General features: G+C 45.4%; 1 protein-coding gene across 1 annotated transcript in view; it reads right to left on the reverse strand.

Moving 5' to 3' along the window:
- Positions 1 to 2,593: 2,593 nt before the first annotated feature.
- The window catches only part of LOC138511247 (receptor-type tyrosine-protein phosphatase kappa-like), a 1,445,374-nt gene continuing 1,432,771 nt past the window's right edge, over positions 2,594 to 15,196 (reverse strand). The window contains exon 31 of the mRNA XM_069626788.1: positions 2,594 to 5,237. Coding sequence (XP_069482889.1) covers positions 5,163 to 5,237 — 75 coding nt within the window. The 3' untranslated portion in view covers positions 2,594 to 5,162. The remainder of the gene's footprint in view (positions 5,238 to 15,196) is intronic.

Below are 15,196 nucleotides of genomic sequence, written 5' to 3' on the forward strand. Positions count from 1 at the left end.
TTAAGGAGATAATCTTGCACTATCTGGGTGAATTTATGCATGATCCTCTTAGCATTTGTGAAACCGCCTTTTGGCTGTATTGTACCAACACCCGCAACATGCACTTACTCATTGCTTTGTTTAACGTCTGGCAGCAAATTGAATCAATCCTGTCACTTTGATTTGAATTCTCTCAGTACAGGGGAACGAAAGAAAAGATTAGATCATTTGGTTAAGGAAGAGGCCTTGCATCACTCATTCCTCTTATTTCTTTTTTGTTTAAGACTTAAGTGGTTTCGGGTTAAGATGATGATGTATTATTTGTGCTGCTAATTGTTTAGTATCATGAGAAAATAAATATTTCACATAAATCCCAAAGGGAAATGTTTAATTCGTTGTTATTACTATTTTTATATAGGCTGATGGTTTATTGTTTTATTGTTAATTTCATGATTTCATGATTTGATTTTATATGTGCACATTTCTAATATGTGTAAAGTTTCAATTCATTTTCACCCTGTATCACATTAAAGAATTATTATTGTTGTTAATGATAGGCAAGCAGGTTATAATACAATACAATAGTATAATTACATTGAGGGTGATAACATTATAGTACAAAACATCAAGCAGTTGCAGTGCAGGGGTACATTAAGTTCCCTGCATAGGTCAAAAATATGATAATATGGTACATGTCTCGTCATTATTCTTGTGAGACTAGTCAGGTTTTTAGATTTTTTCAGATAGCCCAGTAAGCTGACTCCGAGGTCTGAGGGCAGAGCATTCCAAAGTTTGGCGGCTTGGACAGGAAAGCTCTTGCCTCCTGTTTTTTCAGGTTTTTATCTATGTAGCATAATTTGGTTGGCCTAGGAAACTCTGGTAGACCTGATGGATTGGTTTTTGGTGAACTTACAGTTTAGGTATTTGGGGGCTTTGTTCACTAGGCACTTGTGTGTTAGTGATAACATTTTGTAAGTGATTCTGCTCTTCACTGAAATCCAATGGACCTTTTGTTTGGTGGAGGTGATGTGATTGGCTTTGGAAATGTTAAGTAACGCTCTTAAGGCGTTGTTCTGTAGTACTTGTAGTTTGTTTAGATTGCGGCAGCTAGTGCTGATGTATAAGGCATTGCATTAATCCAGTTTCGATAATATGAGGACTCTAGCCAGGGTAATGCAGCTGTCAGGAGAGAGCAAAGGGTTGCAAGCAATAATGAGTTTCGCTGTATGCGCCACTTTGTTTAGTAAGAGAGAGTGACAAGTCAAGGTAAATCCCTAGAGTTTTGACTTCTTGCACTACTTTAATGATATTGTTATCAATGACAAAGGATTTGAATTGTTCTGGTAGTTTGTGTACATGGTTTTGGGAGCCAATCAATAGTATCTCTGTTTTGTCGTCATTCAGACTGAGGCCATGTATGGCCATCCATGCCTGAATAACTAGGTATATTTTGTTCAAGAGTTTAGAATCGGTAACATAGGAGCTTGAGAGAGGTATGAGTATTTGGTTCTCATCTTCATAGTTAGTGCAGGTGACACGCAAACTGTCAAGGTGGTCAAACAGAGGCTTTGTAAAAATGTACAAGGTAGGCGAGACGCACAAACTTAGGGGAACTCGACACAGAACTGGCGCCGGGTCAGCGTTGCTGTTGGGGCGAATACTTGCATTGTCCTATTGGCAAGGAAAGATTTTAACCAGGATGTGGCTTTGTCGGAGAAGTGTGCAGCTGATGTCAGGTGTTTACATAGGACATTGTGGTTGACCAGGTCAAAGGCCGTCGAAAGGTCCAACAGTAGAAGGAAAGCTATGTTGCCTTTGTCCATTAACTCCTCCATTTGTATTTTAAGGTCAATGAGGGCTGATTCTGTGCCGTGACCTGGTCTAAAGCCTGACTGGCGAAGGCCTAGGAGATTATTTGATCAAGATGGGTTTGAATTTGAAGGTATGCAGCCCTGTCCTTAAGAAGTTGGGTACCGTTGTTATAGGTCGATAGTTGGTAGGTATATTTGGGTCTAGTGTGGGTTTCTCTAGGAGGGGGAGGACCCGAGCGTCCTTAAGATTGGTGGGGAATGTGCTAGTTTCAAAGGAAGTATTTATTAGGGTGCTGATGAATGGTGTGATCTCCCCTTTCTAGGTGTCACTTTTCATTTGGTGGATGTTTTTTTTGTAGTTATTGGAAGCTGTGATGAATTTCTCTTTGTTGGTGGAAGATGTTTTTTTTTCCATATCCCTTCAGCTGCTCTCTTGGTGTTGCGTAGATTTCTTAGGCTATTGGTATACCATGGGCCTCATTACACGGACGGCGGTAAGGGTTAACGGTCACCGTTAATGGCAACGGTGACCGTTAACCCTTACCGCCGTACTACGAGGTCCCTTTGCGTGTTGGAGGAATTAACGCCTGCTTCTTGCAGGCGTTAAAGACCAACCCGCTAAGGGACCTCGGAGCTAATTACGGCACCGCAAAATTGCGGTGCCGTAATTAGCGCCTTCCCCATTCCCATAGAGCCCTATGGGGCAGAAATGGGAATGGGGAAGGGCAATGGCGGAAAGGGGATTTACCGCCCCTCCAACCTTGGAATGGGGCGGTAAATCCCCTTTCCGCCAAGGCGGTGCCGGTAATTTACCGGCATGGTCCAGGGTGCTAATAGCACCCTGGATTACCGCCTTCCGTGTAATGAGGCCCCATGTGTGTAGATGTGACAATTGTTTGGCTTTGTGCATTTTTTGTGGGGCCACTTTGTCTATGGCCTGAGAGAGAGTTTGGTTGCACAAATCTACCATCTCTGCATGGTTTAGAACGTTCAAAGTTAGGTGGGCTGGTAATAGGGTGAAGTAGAGGAAGTATATTTTCTGCTATGATATTGTGTTTATTTCTAGTGAGGGCTAGGGGGGCCATTGTACAGTGGCCGGGGTATGATGTGGGTTGGTCCTGGATGGTGAAGGTGATCACGTGGTGGTCAGACCATGCGCAGGGAGTATTAGTGAGAATCCTAGTGTTGCAATTAAGATCACCAATCCAATCGAGGGCTCTACCTTTGTTGTGCATTGGGCAGGTGATACGATTCATGAAGCCTAGCTCTGTTATTGTATTGTCTAGTGTTTTGTTCCCTTAATCCATAGTGCCTTAGATTGTATATGCCACTTCCTTATTGGTATGCAAACTGCATAAAGTAAACAAGCATTTGCAAAGCCAACAATTTTGGCTTTTGTGTATGCATGGGAAAGGCAATAGTCAGTTACTGCCATAATAGTACCACCTGGCCATAAGACGGTAGCAGCTGGACGATGGTATGCGTGCCATGACATATCCTGGCAGTCTCTGGTAATGTCTATCTAAAACCTATACACAGACACAAACTGTTGGATTAGCCAATGCTTGTTTTTAAGGGGACCTTCAGATGTAGACATATACTGCTAATGAATCTACTGGCTGAAGGCATACTTTGTCATGACATTTCTTCACACCAGTAGCAGTTACAGCAGCAATTATACCATTAACCCTCAGAAAACTGGTATGAAAAAAACACGGGCAGGCCATGCACAAAACACAGTTTGACATTAACACTTGATGGAGATAACTCTAAGAGATCGCAGGTTGTCATGTTTTAGGCAGGGAGAGGTATATAGAATGTGTGGGATATGGATTAGCATGGCCATGGGCAGTCCATGGGTGAGAAATTAGCCAAACAACACCCATGAGCTGTGTATCTCCTTCTCACTCCATCTCCCTCCTATTTGTGCTCCATTGCAATAGTTTCAGAGTACAGAGAATGTTTAGCACTACCAAAAAAAAAAAAATATTAAATATGTTGCCTAAGAAACTATCGCTCATTCCTTGTCTTTTCTGTTAATCTGCCACTCTAATTTATCGGTCATCTCTCCTTAAATGTCACTGTCATTACACTCTTGCTAGCTGTTGGCAGTTTTTTGGTTGACTCGTGCAACTGCTGGCATTTCTAAACAAAACGGTAAAAAAAAACAAGCATTGGCAAAGCCAATGAGCCTGGCTACATAAACGTGGAGGGTAAGATGCTATTTGCGCTATTACGGGATTTAGAAAAAAAAACAATCTTACCATCTACATTACAAAGCCAGACCCATTGGCCTCGCAAAAGCTTGCTTATTTTTCTATTCTCTGATTCCCCTTTTTTCCAAAATATTTGATCTTTTGGTAAAAAAAAACAATACTTTAAAAACGTTACCTTTACACCAATTCAAGACATACCAATCATCTTGCACCTATGAAAATACGACAAGAAAACTGCCATGGCGAATGGAAGGTGGGAAATGTATGGGAGGAGTGCTGTCTAGGCTAAGAAACACCTACTATGCTTTGTCCCCTAATGCAAGAATGTGTGGCTGTTTATTTCCTCTACATTCCGTTCTTTTTTTGATGTGCCACATTGGTCATGAAGATCCTTTGGGATAATGCACGACTGTGTTACATTTTGGAGAGTGTTGTAAGAACTGCAAGGTAACCGCTGCCAACCAAAATGGATTCTGGACCCCACAACCAGGATTGTTCTGAAAACCTATGCTTGGCTGTAAATGACTGCAGGTAATGATGAGTTGTCCTCTAGCAGCTCCTGTGATTTGCTTTGACCAGTCCATGTCAGCTTCTAATCATCACTGTTCACAGTCTAGGATGAAGTGTCCAACTTGCTTAATTAAACATTATTGTGCCTCAGTGATGTAGCATGTGTCGCTATAGTCTTACGTTGATATAGGTGTCATTCTTTAGCAAGCTAGTTGCTCTTTCTTCTCTGAGGAATGTCATAGGCAAACATCGGTTATTTGTACCGACGTATCGTGAAAAGTGGCTATAAAATCATCTTTTGTGCAAACAAAGAACATATTCCAGGCCTCGCACATAATACCACAGCTACAAGAAATTCTTCATCTGGTTTTGGTATGGGCAATGCTTCAGGTAGCTTTCTGCATTCCTCATTCTAATACAACCTCTTGACAGACGCACTGCAAGGTTCTTCGAAACCAATGTTCAACCTCTGAATTCCTTCTCGATGGTAAACGGTAACCATGCCTGCCAGGGGTTTCAAGGCCTGCAACGTGAAAGTTCTATGCAAGTCCCTTCGGAAAGAATAGGGACTTTGAAACAGCCCTTCCAAGAGTGACCACATCATACAGCGTAAAATCTCCCAAGAGGCTTGGACTTTATCCAACCTTTACTTGAAGTTGCCATACGTTTCAAACGAGTCCAAGTAGCTGAGAGCCAGCTGGTAGCAGAATGCATACTGGCTCTGTGAGGAGAGAAAAGAAAAACAGGAATGATAATGAATCCGGTGCATGATAAACATAATGAAAACACATCTCTAGGTGGATATCTTGTGTCATGTTCTTGCCTCAAAGTAGCACTGGGCAAGTTCGAGTGCCAGAAGGCCCTAAGGACTCCTTCATTTTTCTAAAGATAATAAATGGTGTACTTTTATTTAGGTTAATGAAAGTAGCTATTTTTACAGCACCTAGAGGCAAGAGAAGTCTGGCATAAAGCTCAATAAAAAAACCTGGTGTTAGGCATTATTTTAATGTACAGAGATTGAGTGTAAGTGCACTTCAGCTACATGTTGCTTTATAATCATGAACATCACCGAAAGCGTGCTATTGTACTCCAATGTCCAGTCCCCTTTCATCCATAATCTGGTGATGTCTGTCAATAGGATGGGTATGCGATGAGAGCCTTTTTTGCCCAGCAAAATTCCTATGTCTCTTTGCTCCCCATCCGGGCCCCTGTGCATATGCAACAATAGTACAGGAGCACTTGCCTGTCCTTTTCTCTACTCTGGTGGGATTGCACGCCTACTGCACATGCCCAGGAGTTTTTCTATGCTGTAAACAATTGGCAAAGTGCCAGTTTTAGGCCCAACGACTACTTACTGTATACTTACCCAATAAATCTGCTTCAACCCATGCGATGCCATGACCCATCCGTGAAACAAAAATCAGACTTCTGTAGCTCCTCTGCCTCCATTTCTGCCCTAACATATGGTGAAGCTAACGGAAAGCTGCAGCTCCTTTCTAGTAGTTTTCTCTTCTCTGGCTCTTGCCTAATTAAGCCTTTCTACTGTAATCCTACATCACGTGATTTGGCATATTTTCTTGCATCGCTTTCTTCCACACCTCGTTTGATTTCTGCCTCATGTCAGAGCCTGCTTGTAAATCGATTTTAGGTGTGTTTTACAGCTGTTCATCCGCCTATTTTGTACTGCATTGTGCTTTTGGAAACATTCGAATCTAGGTGTGTTTTACATCAGCACATCCTCCTGCCTGTCTTTGGCTGCTAAACCACCTGGTGAGTTACTCATGCATTGTGCAGACTCTCAGTCTGTCACCCCACCCCTCCTCCACCTCGATGGCACTTTTAATCTCCCCCATCTATTCTAATTGCTATTCTATTAACTATCCCTCCTCTCTCTCGAAGTATGGAAGAAAAAAGTTAAAAAAAGATCTCCTGGCCTCCAACCCTAGCATATCTATTGCTGATACCTACATTAGTGCTACTTCCAGACAGACTATCACCAATAACATTTTATCTATCCCTTCCCAGACCTATGGACCCCGTATCTGATCACTATCCTCTCCCCTTTTTCCTCTGCACCCATTAATGGTGGCACTAGATGGGAATTACTCTTGACGCACTTCTCATCCTCTAGGTGCATCAATAACGTCTATCATAATGGCACTGTCATGCCATTCTTTTTCTCTTTGACCAGTGCCTGCCGGCCCTCATCAACTTCCTACCTTCCCCTGCTACTCCCCTGTCCTCACTCTTCACCTCCTTCACCACTTCCGAACAGTGTACCACCCCCCTTTACCTCTCCTCTGAAAACCTTCAAAGGTGGTGACCGGATACACTTAGCCAATCTGAATGCTTGATCTGCTGTCAAACATTCCATCTGCCTCCTCCTGGAAGAGTTTGGTCTCAACTTCCTTGCTCTCACCGAGATGTGGTTCAATGCCAGCTCAGACTCTGATTTTGACTCCTACTCCCTGACGGCACCAGGATCTCTCTCCCTCATAACCACCCAGCCCTACTCCTCCTATAAAAGTATTGTCTGCAAGCTTTGCATCTTTCCGACTCTCTCACCCGTGCCACTATATACAAACACCTGTCCCTCTGTCTGTCTTCCTCTCAGACTGGGCTAACTTCACCTCTTCTCCTCTTCTTACCTCTAATCTACTCCTCCTTGGAGATTTCAATATCCACCTTGACTCCACTGTTCCTGCCTCTTCACTCTTCTGTGATCTCTGTACCTCTATTTTCCTCTCTATTCTCCCCTCTGGTGCTGCCCACTCTTCCGGGTACACTCTTGATGCACGCATCCCCGCTGATCACCTACTCTCCAACCCTCTCACTACCCCTCTCTCCTGGTCAGACCACTCTCTCCTCTCTTCTCATATGTGACATCTCGGATCCCTGACCAAGCCTCCACCAGCACTGCAAGCCTCCTTCACGGACATCTGTCTGATGAAACGGATGTCAGCTACTGCGTTTGCCTCCCCTTTCATCCCACCCCTTCCCCTCGTCCTGACTCTCCCACTGATTCTGTTCTTGCCAATCTCCATCTTGCTATCACAAACACTCTCAACATTCTTGCCCCTGTTATGAGGATCCGCCTGAAACCTGCCTCCAAGTCTAATAACTGGTACGACTCTGATCTAGCCGCTCTGAAACGCAAGTGCAGAGTCACTGAACGGAAGTGGCATACCTCAGATTCATTTCCTGACAAACTGGCCTGTAGTAGAGTCCAAAGACAATGCCGTCTCTCTATCCGCCCCGTGAAGAGGGCTCTCATCCAGGCCCTCTAACAACAGGGCTGAACCCTTAAAAATCTGCAAGGAACTAGCCAATCCATCTGCAGTTTCCTCCTTCAATCTTCCTTCTTAGGCCCTCTGTACTGCACTGGCCACCCATTTCTCCTCTAAAACGTAGGACATTTTGATCTCTCTATCTTCCTCCCTTCCCCATGCTCTCCTGCGTCCCTTACCATTTTTCCACCCATACCTACCCTCTCCTCCTTCTCACCTATCATAACGGATGAGATCTCTAGAATAGTCTGCTCTAGGAAGGTCTCATCCAAACAGGTGTCCCCTTGTTCTTCCAGAACTATTAAGGACAACATCTCCTCCCTCGATCCGGCTCTTGCTGACTTCTGTTACCACTCCTTAGCATCTGGCTCTTTCGCATCTTATCTCAAGCACTCCCTTTTGTACCCTCTCCTAGAAAAGCATTCTGTTGATACCTTGTGCCCAGCCAACTACCGCCCTATCTCTACTAAACCCCTCCTTGGGAAAACCCTGGAGAAGTTGGTCATCCCCCAACTGACCCAACTCACTGAGCTTGCTGGTTGTTTACATGACCATTAATCTGGTTTCTGAGCATTCAGAAGCATGGAAACTGCTCTCCTGAAAACCTGTGAAGAACTGCTAACAAATCATGACTCTATCTCTCCATCCTTACACACCACCCCTTCCAGGTGCTCCTGGGTCCCTTCTCCTCCTCCACCACTCTCTCTACTTGTGGTGTTCCCAAGTGCTCTATCCTCTCGCCTTGGCTTTTCAACATCTACCTGATTCTCACCATCATGCTCACCTTATCTCTGCCTTCTCTCCTCATTTCCAGTGTTACGCTGATGGCACATAACTCTTCCCCTAGCTCCACTCTTCCTCCTCCTCTTGCTCCTCTTTCATACCTGACTACCTGTCTGCTATTCAGTCTTGTTGCACATCCAATGATCTCTGTCTTAATGCCAGTAAGACTGAGGTCCTGCCTATCAGGAGCACCTGCTCCCTACTTCCATCATGCACTCTGGGTGCCCTCAATGGGCTCACCTCCCTCTTCTTCAACTGAGGCCAGAAATCTCAGGGTCATCTTTGACTCCTCTCTCTTTCAACTCTCTTTCAATTTCAACTTCACCTCCTTAGAGGCATTCTCCCTTTCCTCACCTTCCCACAGAAGCTCAATGTCTCTAGAGCTTTGGTCCTCTCCAGGCCTAATTACTATAACAGCTTGCCCCTTTCTTCACTCTGTCCTCTTCAACTAATCCAGAATATGGATAAATAGGGCTGCAAGACTTATCTTTGGCCTCAAGCCCTCAGACCATATCTCTCCAGCCCTAAAATCTCTCCACTGGCGCCCGGTTGTTGCAAGGATCAAATTCAAGACCCTCAGCATCATCCACAAGGCTGTCTGGGGCCTGCGTCCAGGCTACCTTACTAAATACTCTCCTTCCAGATCCCTCCAATCTGCTGGCTACAACTCTCTACTGATCAAACGCTTCTCCGAGAAGAGAGCGGGGGAGATCTCTCTCCTCAGCTGGCTCCCTCCTATGGAACAGTCTCCCTCTCTCTCTCCATCTTGAACATTACCACCTCAAGTTATGCAAACAACTCAAGACCTTTCGCTTCTCACCCTTCCCTCTCCCCCTCCTGTGCTACCCATCCCTTACGTCACTGAGATTGGCTGCCTGGTCCCTTAAGAGTGCAATTGAGTCCTGGCCTCTGCCCGTTCGCCCCCAGTATCCCCGGCTTTGCACACTAGGCACACATCCGCCTGTCGGGTGTTTTCGCCTCTGCCCCACACTTTACCATGGGGTGGTAGACTTCCCTCTTCCCCTAGGTTGTCTCTGCCTATTCACTTACCTGTTGCTTCCCCAACGGGGCACCTCTGGCATTTCCTCCCCTGGGGAACCCTAACAGCACTTGCCCTCCTCCCCACTCCCCTTCTTTTTTCCTGTTGTCTGTTCACTGCACTTTCATGCTCCAAATATCACAAGGCAGTCATAGTAGGACCATTGTTGCTTTCTATTTATTCATTGTTATGTCCACTCTATATTTTTCTCCCTTGTTCCCTTCCCTTGTGCCTTGTGGCACTTATAAATGTCCAATAAATAAATAAAATAAAATCTGTGTAATGCCTCTCTAGCCAGCTATATTCTCGTTCTCCAATCTAGTCAACATGAGCTGCCTGTCACAATATCCCCACCCACGAGGAGGGATATGTGGTCTCTATAAATAGGTTTGGTTCTTCGCTGCTCTCTCTAGTCCCTTTCATCAGCAGCATGACTCCTAAGGAGTTAACTCATGAGCAGTTGAGGCTATCACAAATAAAATGAAAACAATACAAGCTACAATCAAGGCCTGCACAATGAATACTGCAGTAAGGAATGCGTTACTTTCCTGTAACTCATGCTTCTCCATTATTGGAATCTTATAGATCCACATGCATGTTTGAATATTCCTCCCTTCGACAGGTTGGGTATCCTTGTTTTTTTTTAACCTTTATTTAAACTTGCACATTTTCATCACATCATCTATTTTGCATTTTTTATTGTTACAGTAATTCAACATACAACCGTAAATGGTACATTTCACAGTTCTTCTGAGTCTTCTTCTCTGCTACTTTTATCTGCAAGGTATTGCCTGAATCTGCCCCATATGTCTTTGGGGAGGGTTACTGCGGGTAGCAAGGTGGCATACACTTCTTCACAGTCATTTGCCCATGTCATATCTTTTTCCCAGTCACATACTGTGAGCGGTTCTGTATATTTCCATTGCATTAGTATTGCCCTTTTCGCCAATAACAAGCTGAGATTGAGGAGCTTGCGACAAACTGGGTTCATTTTGCGCATTGTTCCCAATATACAGACAACCGGATCCCATTCTATAGGCTGGTCTGGCATTTCATCTAGTGCGTTGCAGACGTTTTTCCAGTATTCAATCATTCGTGTACATGACCATAGCATGTGTAGTATATCCGCTCCCTCGTTACCACATCTAGGGCACTTCCCCTCTGTTTCAGGATGCATCCTTTTAAGTCTAGCTGGGGTGGAATGGGTCCTGTGTAGTATCTTATAGTGTATTTATCGATACCATGAGTTGTAAGATATAGGGGGTCATTCCAAGCTATTAGCACCACGGCTGCCTCCAAACCCGGGTCCGGGTCCGGTGTCTCTGAATGGGGACTTACTGGGTCATTCCAACCTTGGAGGACCTGGTAAATACCCATTCAGAAAACCATTCCCCATTCCCATTTGAGCCCCCATAGGGATCAAATGCATAAGGTGAGGTTCCTAAAAGGGGATATCGGAGGTGCCTTAGGCGCCAGGCTCATCATGGAAATCATTCCTGGCACCATAGGCGCCAGGCTCATAGACTTTACTTACCTGATGCAGACCATGCAGCTAGTGAGTCCAAGCCAACGTGAGGCCTGGATGGGACTATTTTTCTACAGGGACTATTTTTTACTCGGAGGGGATATTCCGAGTATGCATACAATAACTCTGTACATTCAGGAACCGGACAAAGCCCCTTTTATACCATATATGGACATCACCCTAGAACCTCAGAACTAGATTAGCCTCAGCATTTAGAAAGGCCTGCAGTTAGTCATTTGCACTCTACTATTACACAAGCCTGTAAAGAGGCAACAGAACATTTGAAACAAGCAAAAGAGAAATATAAGAAAAATGCTGATCAACATAGAAGTGAAACTCCACAATACCAGACTGGGGATCAGGTTTGGCTGGCTACAAAACACATACCTCTGAAGGGAACGCAGACTTTTAACCCTAGATATTTGGGATCATACACAAGGCCATTATCAACCCGGTGGCCGTCAAATTGGAATTACCCTCTCATATGCGAATTCATCCTGTCTTTCATGTTTCACTTTTGAAACCAGTTCAACCAGGAACAAGATTAACCAAACCACCCGACCCCATCTTGATAGATGGAGAACCTGAATTCGAGGTAAAAAATATCCTGGACTCCAAGATGGTTAAATCACAACTTTTTTATTTAATCAATTGGAAGGACTATGGACCACAAGAAAGGTCATGGGAGCCTAGTGACCATGTTCATGCACCTCAGTTAGTGAAGAAATTCCATCAAGACTTCCCAGACAAACCAGGGCCAAGGGGAAGAACAACTTTAGGAGGGGCCTTGGGGGGAGTGCTGTCATGACGCCTACCCCCGGGCATCAGGACCAAGCTCATCAGCTCCGGGAGCAGGCATCCAGATACTTATCAAAACCCCAATAGCCCCGGCTGGGGGCTGTTTGGGTTCAGTCCTGTCGCCTTAGGCGCCAGGCTCATCATGGAAATCAGTCCTGACAGTCATAGGCGCCAGGCTCATAGACTTTACTTACCTGATGCAGACCATGCTGCTAGTGAGTCCAAGCCAACGTGAGGCCTGGATGGGACTATTTTTCTACAGGGACTATTTTTTATTCGGGCGTGGTTCTAGGGATCTTCTTACCTAGAACTACTTTGGAGGCTATTTAAACCACGCCCAAACAACAGCACACGCTTCGCGTTATCCTGCATCCAGCAGCGTAACGCTCACCGTGCCTGCAGTCTGCATCCAGTCTTCTGCCACGCCCGCCTCGAATCTGGAGCTCCTAAAACCAAGAGGAAAGAAAAGGACAAGATTAGAAAACAAACTATTTCGAATTCCTCACCTGATTTCGCATCCACCTCGCCTCCGGGCCTGGAAAGAACATCATTTCTGTACGCGTCGCATCTCCAGCTGCAGCGCCGTGCCATACTCACCAGTCCTCGCAGCATCTTTCGATTCGGCACTGCCTCCATCATTTCTTTGCCGAACTCCGGCACCTGAGGGACAAAAGAAAACAACAAGGTGAGCCGAGAAAACCAACAAATAAAACACTTATCATCATAGATTTACCTGATTACCACCGGAGGCATTATTCTATAACTCTCCACATCTTCATGTGCCGCACCTGCAAAGGGAGAGAAAACAACACGTTAAACACCAGCAACATTTACAGGACGGCGTCAGGCAATACAGACTCTTACCTGAGCACCACCAACTGCCACGAGGGGTATCTTCTCACGATCTTAGTTGCAAGACAAGGAAGGAAGGGGGGACAAGAGTGAATCGTCGGACATATTGAACTCTATGAACTTGATTCTTACAGAACCTTGCCAGGAACCTCAGAGTCAATGCTCTCCGGAACTCTCCCACGCCTTCAAACCAGTGAATTAACTGGCATCAACACGCCCCTGCAATCCAGCAGGATGGAGAACTCATCATTTAAATTACATAGGGTGAGGTTCCTAAAAGGGGATATCGGAGGTGACAAGAAGGGAGAATGAGAACAGTGGGAGGGAGCTATGACTCATATCCACGGGTGGCTAAATCCCTTTCTCCACTTGCAGGAGAATACTTCTACGGATCAAGCAGACGAGATTAGGCGGGCCAGTCCAGACAGTCATCTCGGCACTACGCATCACGTTGGTGGAGACCGCAGCTGTCCGTGTCCGATCGACGCCTCTGTGGGAACCAGTTGAGCGTAACAGACCAGTGCGCGTCGGAAAAGGTGTGCCCCAGGTTGCCCTCCCATTTCCCCCTAGCATGTGGGGTGAGGATTTCACTGGATAGCAGTGCAAATTCTGTAGAGTGTAGATGTAGATTTCTTAGGTATGCTTGTAGTGAACAGATATCCCAGGCTTGGGTGTGCTTGCGGTTCTATTGGGAATGTTCCCCATGTATTTGCCATGGCAATGTGCAAGCAGAGATATTGCAGTTTCTACACAGGGGTGTCCCCTATGGCTGCCTTAATCTCTTTCCAGCTGACAAAGTTTCCATTCGAAAGAAGTTCCCCAAATCGAGTTATCCCTCTTTTCTTCCAGTGTGTGGCCAGCATTGTATCTTGCATGGGAGGGATATGGTGCATAGTGTCATATTCGGGTAGTATAATGTTGCATGTCCGGGGCAGGCTATTAACCTGGTTCAGGCGTTACATGTCACCAGTGGTGGGTTAGTGGTGTTATCGTGTATGATTTTCGCTTCTGATATGCTATGTAATAGCTTTGTTGGTCCTAGTGTATGTGTTTCAATTGCTGTGTGTGATGTGTGGATTTGGATTTTGGAGAAAAAAGCTCTGCCCGGCCACACCGGGACTGTGTTGAATAGATAAAACAACTTGGGTAGTATAATCATTTTAATTAACGCTATTCTGCCCATTAGCAAGATCGTGTCTCCATCGTTCGAGTCTGGCGCAGATCGCTTCAGTCATTGCCCCGTAATTTAGCATGCGGGTGAGTTGTGTTTTGCATGCTATTACTACGCCCAGGTATTTCACCTGGTCGGGGGCCAATGCATGTCCCAGTAGTTCTGTAGGCTTTTGGGTCACATCTGTGAGTGAGAACATCTCAGATTTGGACGTGTTCAGTTTCAAAGTATTCCCCGAATTCTTTGACCGTGTGCAGCACTGCTTTCAGTTTCACCTCAGGGTTCCTTAAATATAAAATTCTATCATTTGCATATAAAGGGACTATCACTACCTTGCCCGCCAGTGGTATCCCCACCATTCTGTGTCTGGCCCTCAACATGTCCGCCAGCGGTTCTATGATCAGTGCAAACAAGAGAGGCGACAATGGGCAGCTCTGTCTAGTGCCACCAGCTAGCTCCAGGATCGCTCAGAGTGCTCTGTTGACACAGACCCTAGCGTTGGGTTGCTTGTATATTATGCCTATCCAGTTTATGAAGTTCGGGCCGAACCCACAGTTGTGTAGAACCTGGAATAGAAATGGCCAGTACACTGTATCGAAGGCTTTTTGCATGTCAAGTGCCAGTGCTACTCCTTGCATGTCCCTGGTGATAGCAGCGACGTATTTTGGATGCTGTGGATCTACCCAGCACGAACCCCGCCTGGTCCTCATGTACCATGTGCGGCATCAAAGGGTTCAAGTTTGTGGCTAGTATTTTTGTGAATATTTTCGCATCTGTGTTTATTAGGGAGAGAGGCCTATTGGATCCGCACTCCTCGATGAGCTTACCTGGTTTTAGCAGTAGTGTTATTATTGCTTCTCGTGTCATTTCGGGGAGTTTGCCCGTGCACAGGGCTTCGTTCCAGACTGCATGGAGTCGGGGCACCAACATCTCAACAAACTCCTTGTAAAATTCAGCCCCAAGCCTGTCAGATTCCAGCACCTTTCCACTGGTAGGGCTTTAATGGCCTCTGGTATCTCTGCCATGGACAGTGGGGTCTCTAAACAGTCCCTGGTGACATTAGATAATAGTGTGGTGGGTATTTTATCCAGGTACCTGTCTATTTCTTCCTCTGTGGCAGTGCTTTGCGGGGAGTAGAGGGCAAGGTAGAAGTCAAAGAATACTTCCTTGATTCCCTTCTGATCAGTAATCACTGCTCCATCACTTCGAGCAATGCATGGGATGT

This window comes from Ambystoma mexicanum, chromosome 6p, assembly GCF_040938575.1.
Source record: "Ambystoma mexicanum isolate Mex_15411 chromosome 6p, UKY_AmexF1_1, whole genome shotgun sequence".
NCBI lineage: Eukaryota > Metazoa > Chordata > Amphibia > Caudata > Ambystomatidae > Ambystoma > Ambystoma mexicanum.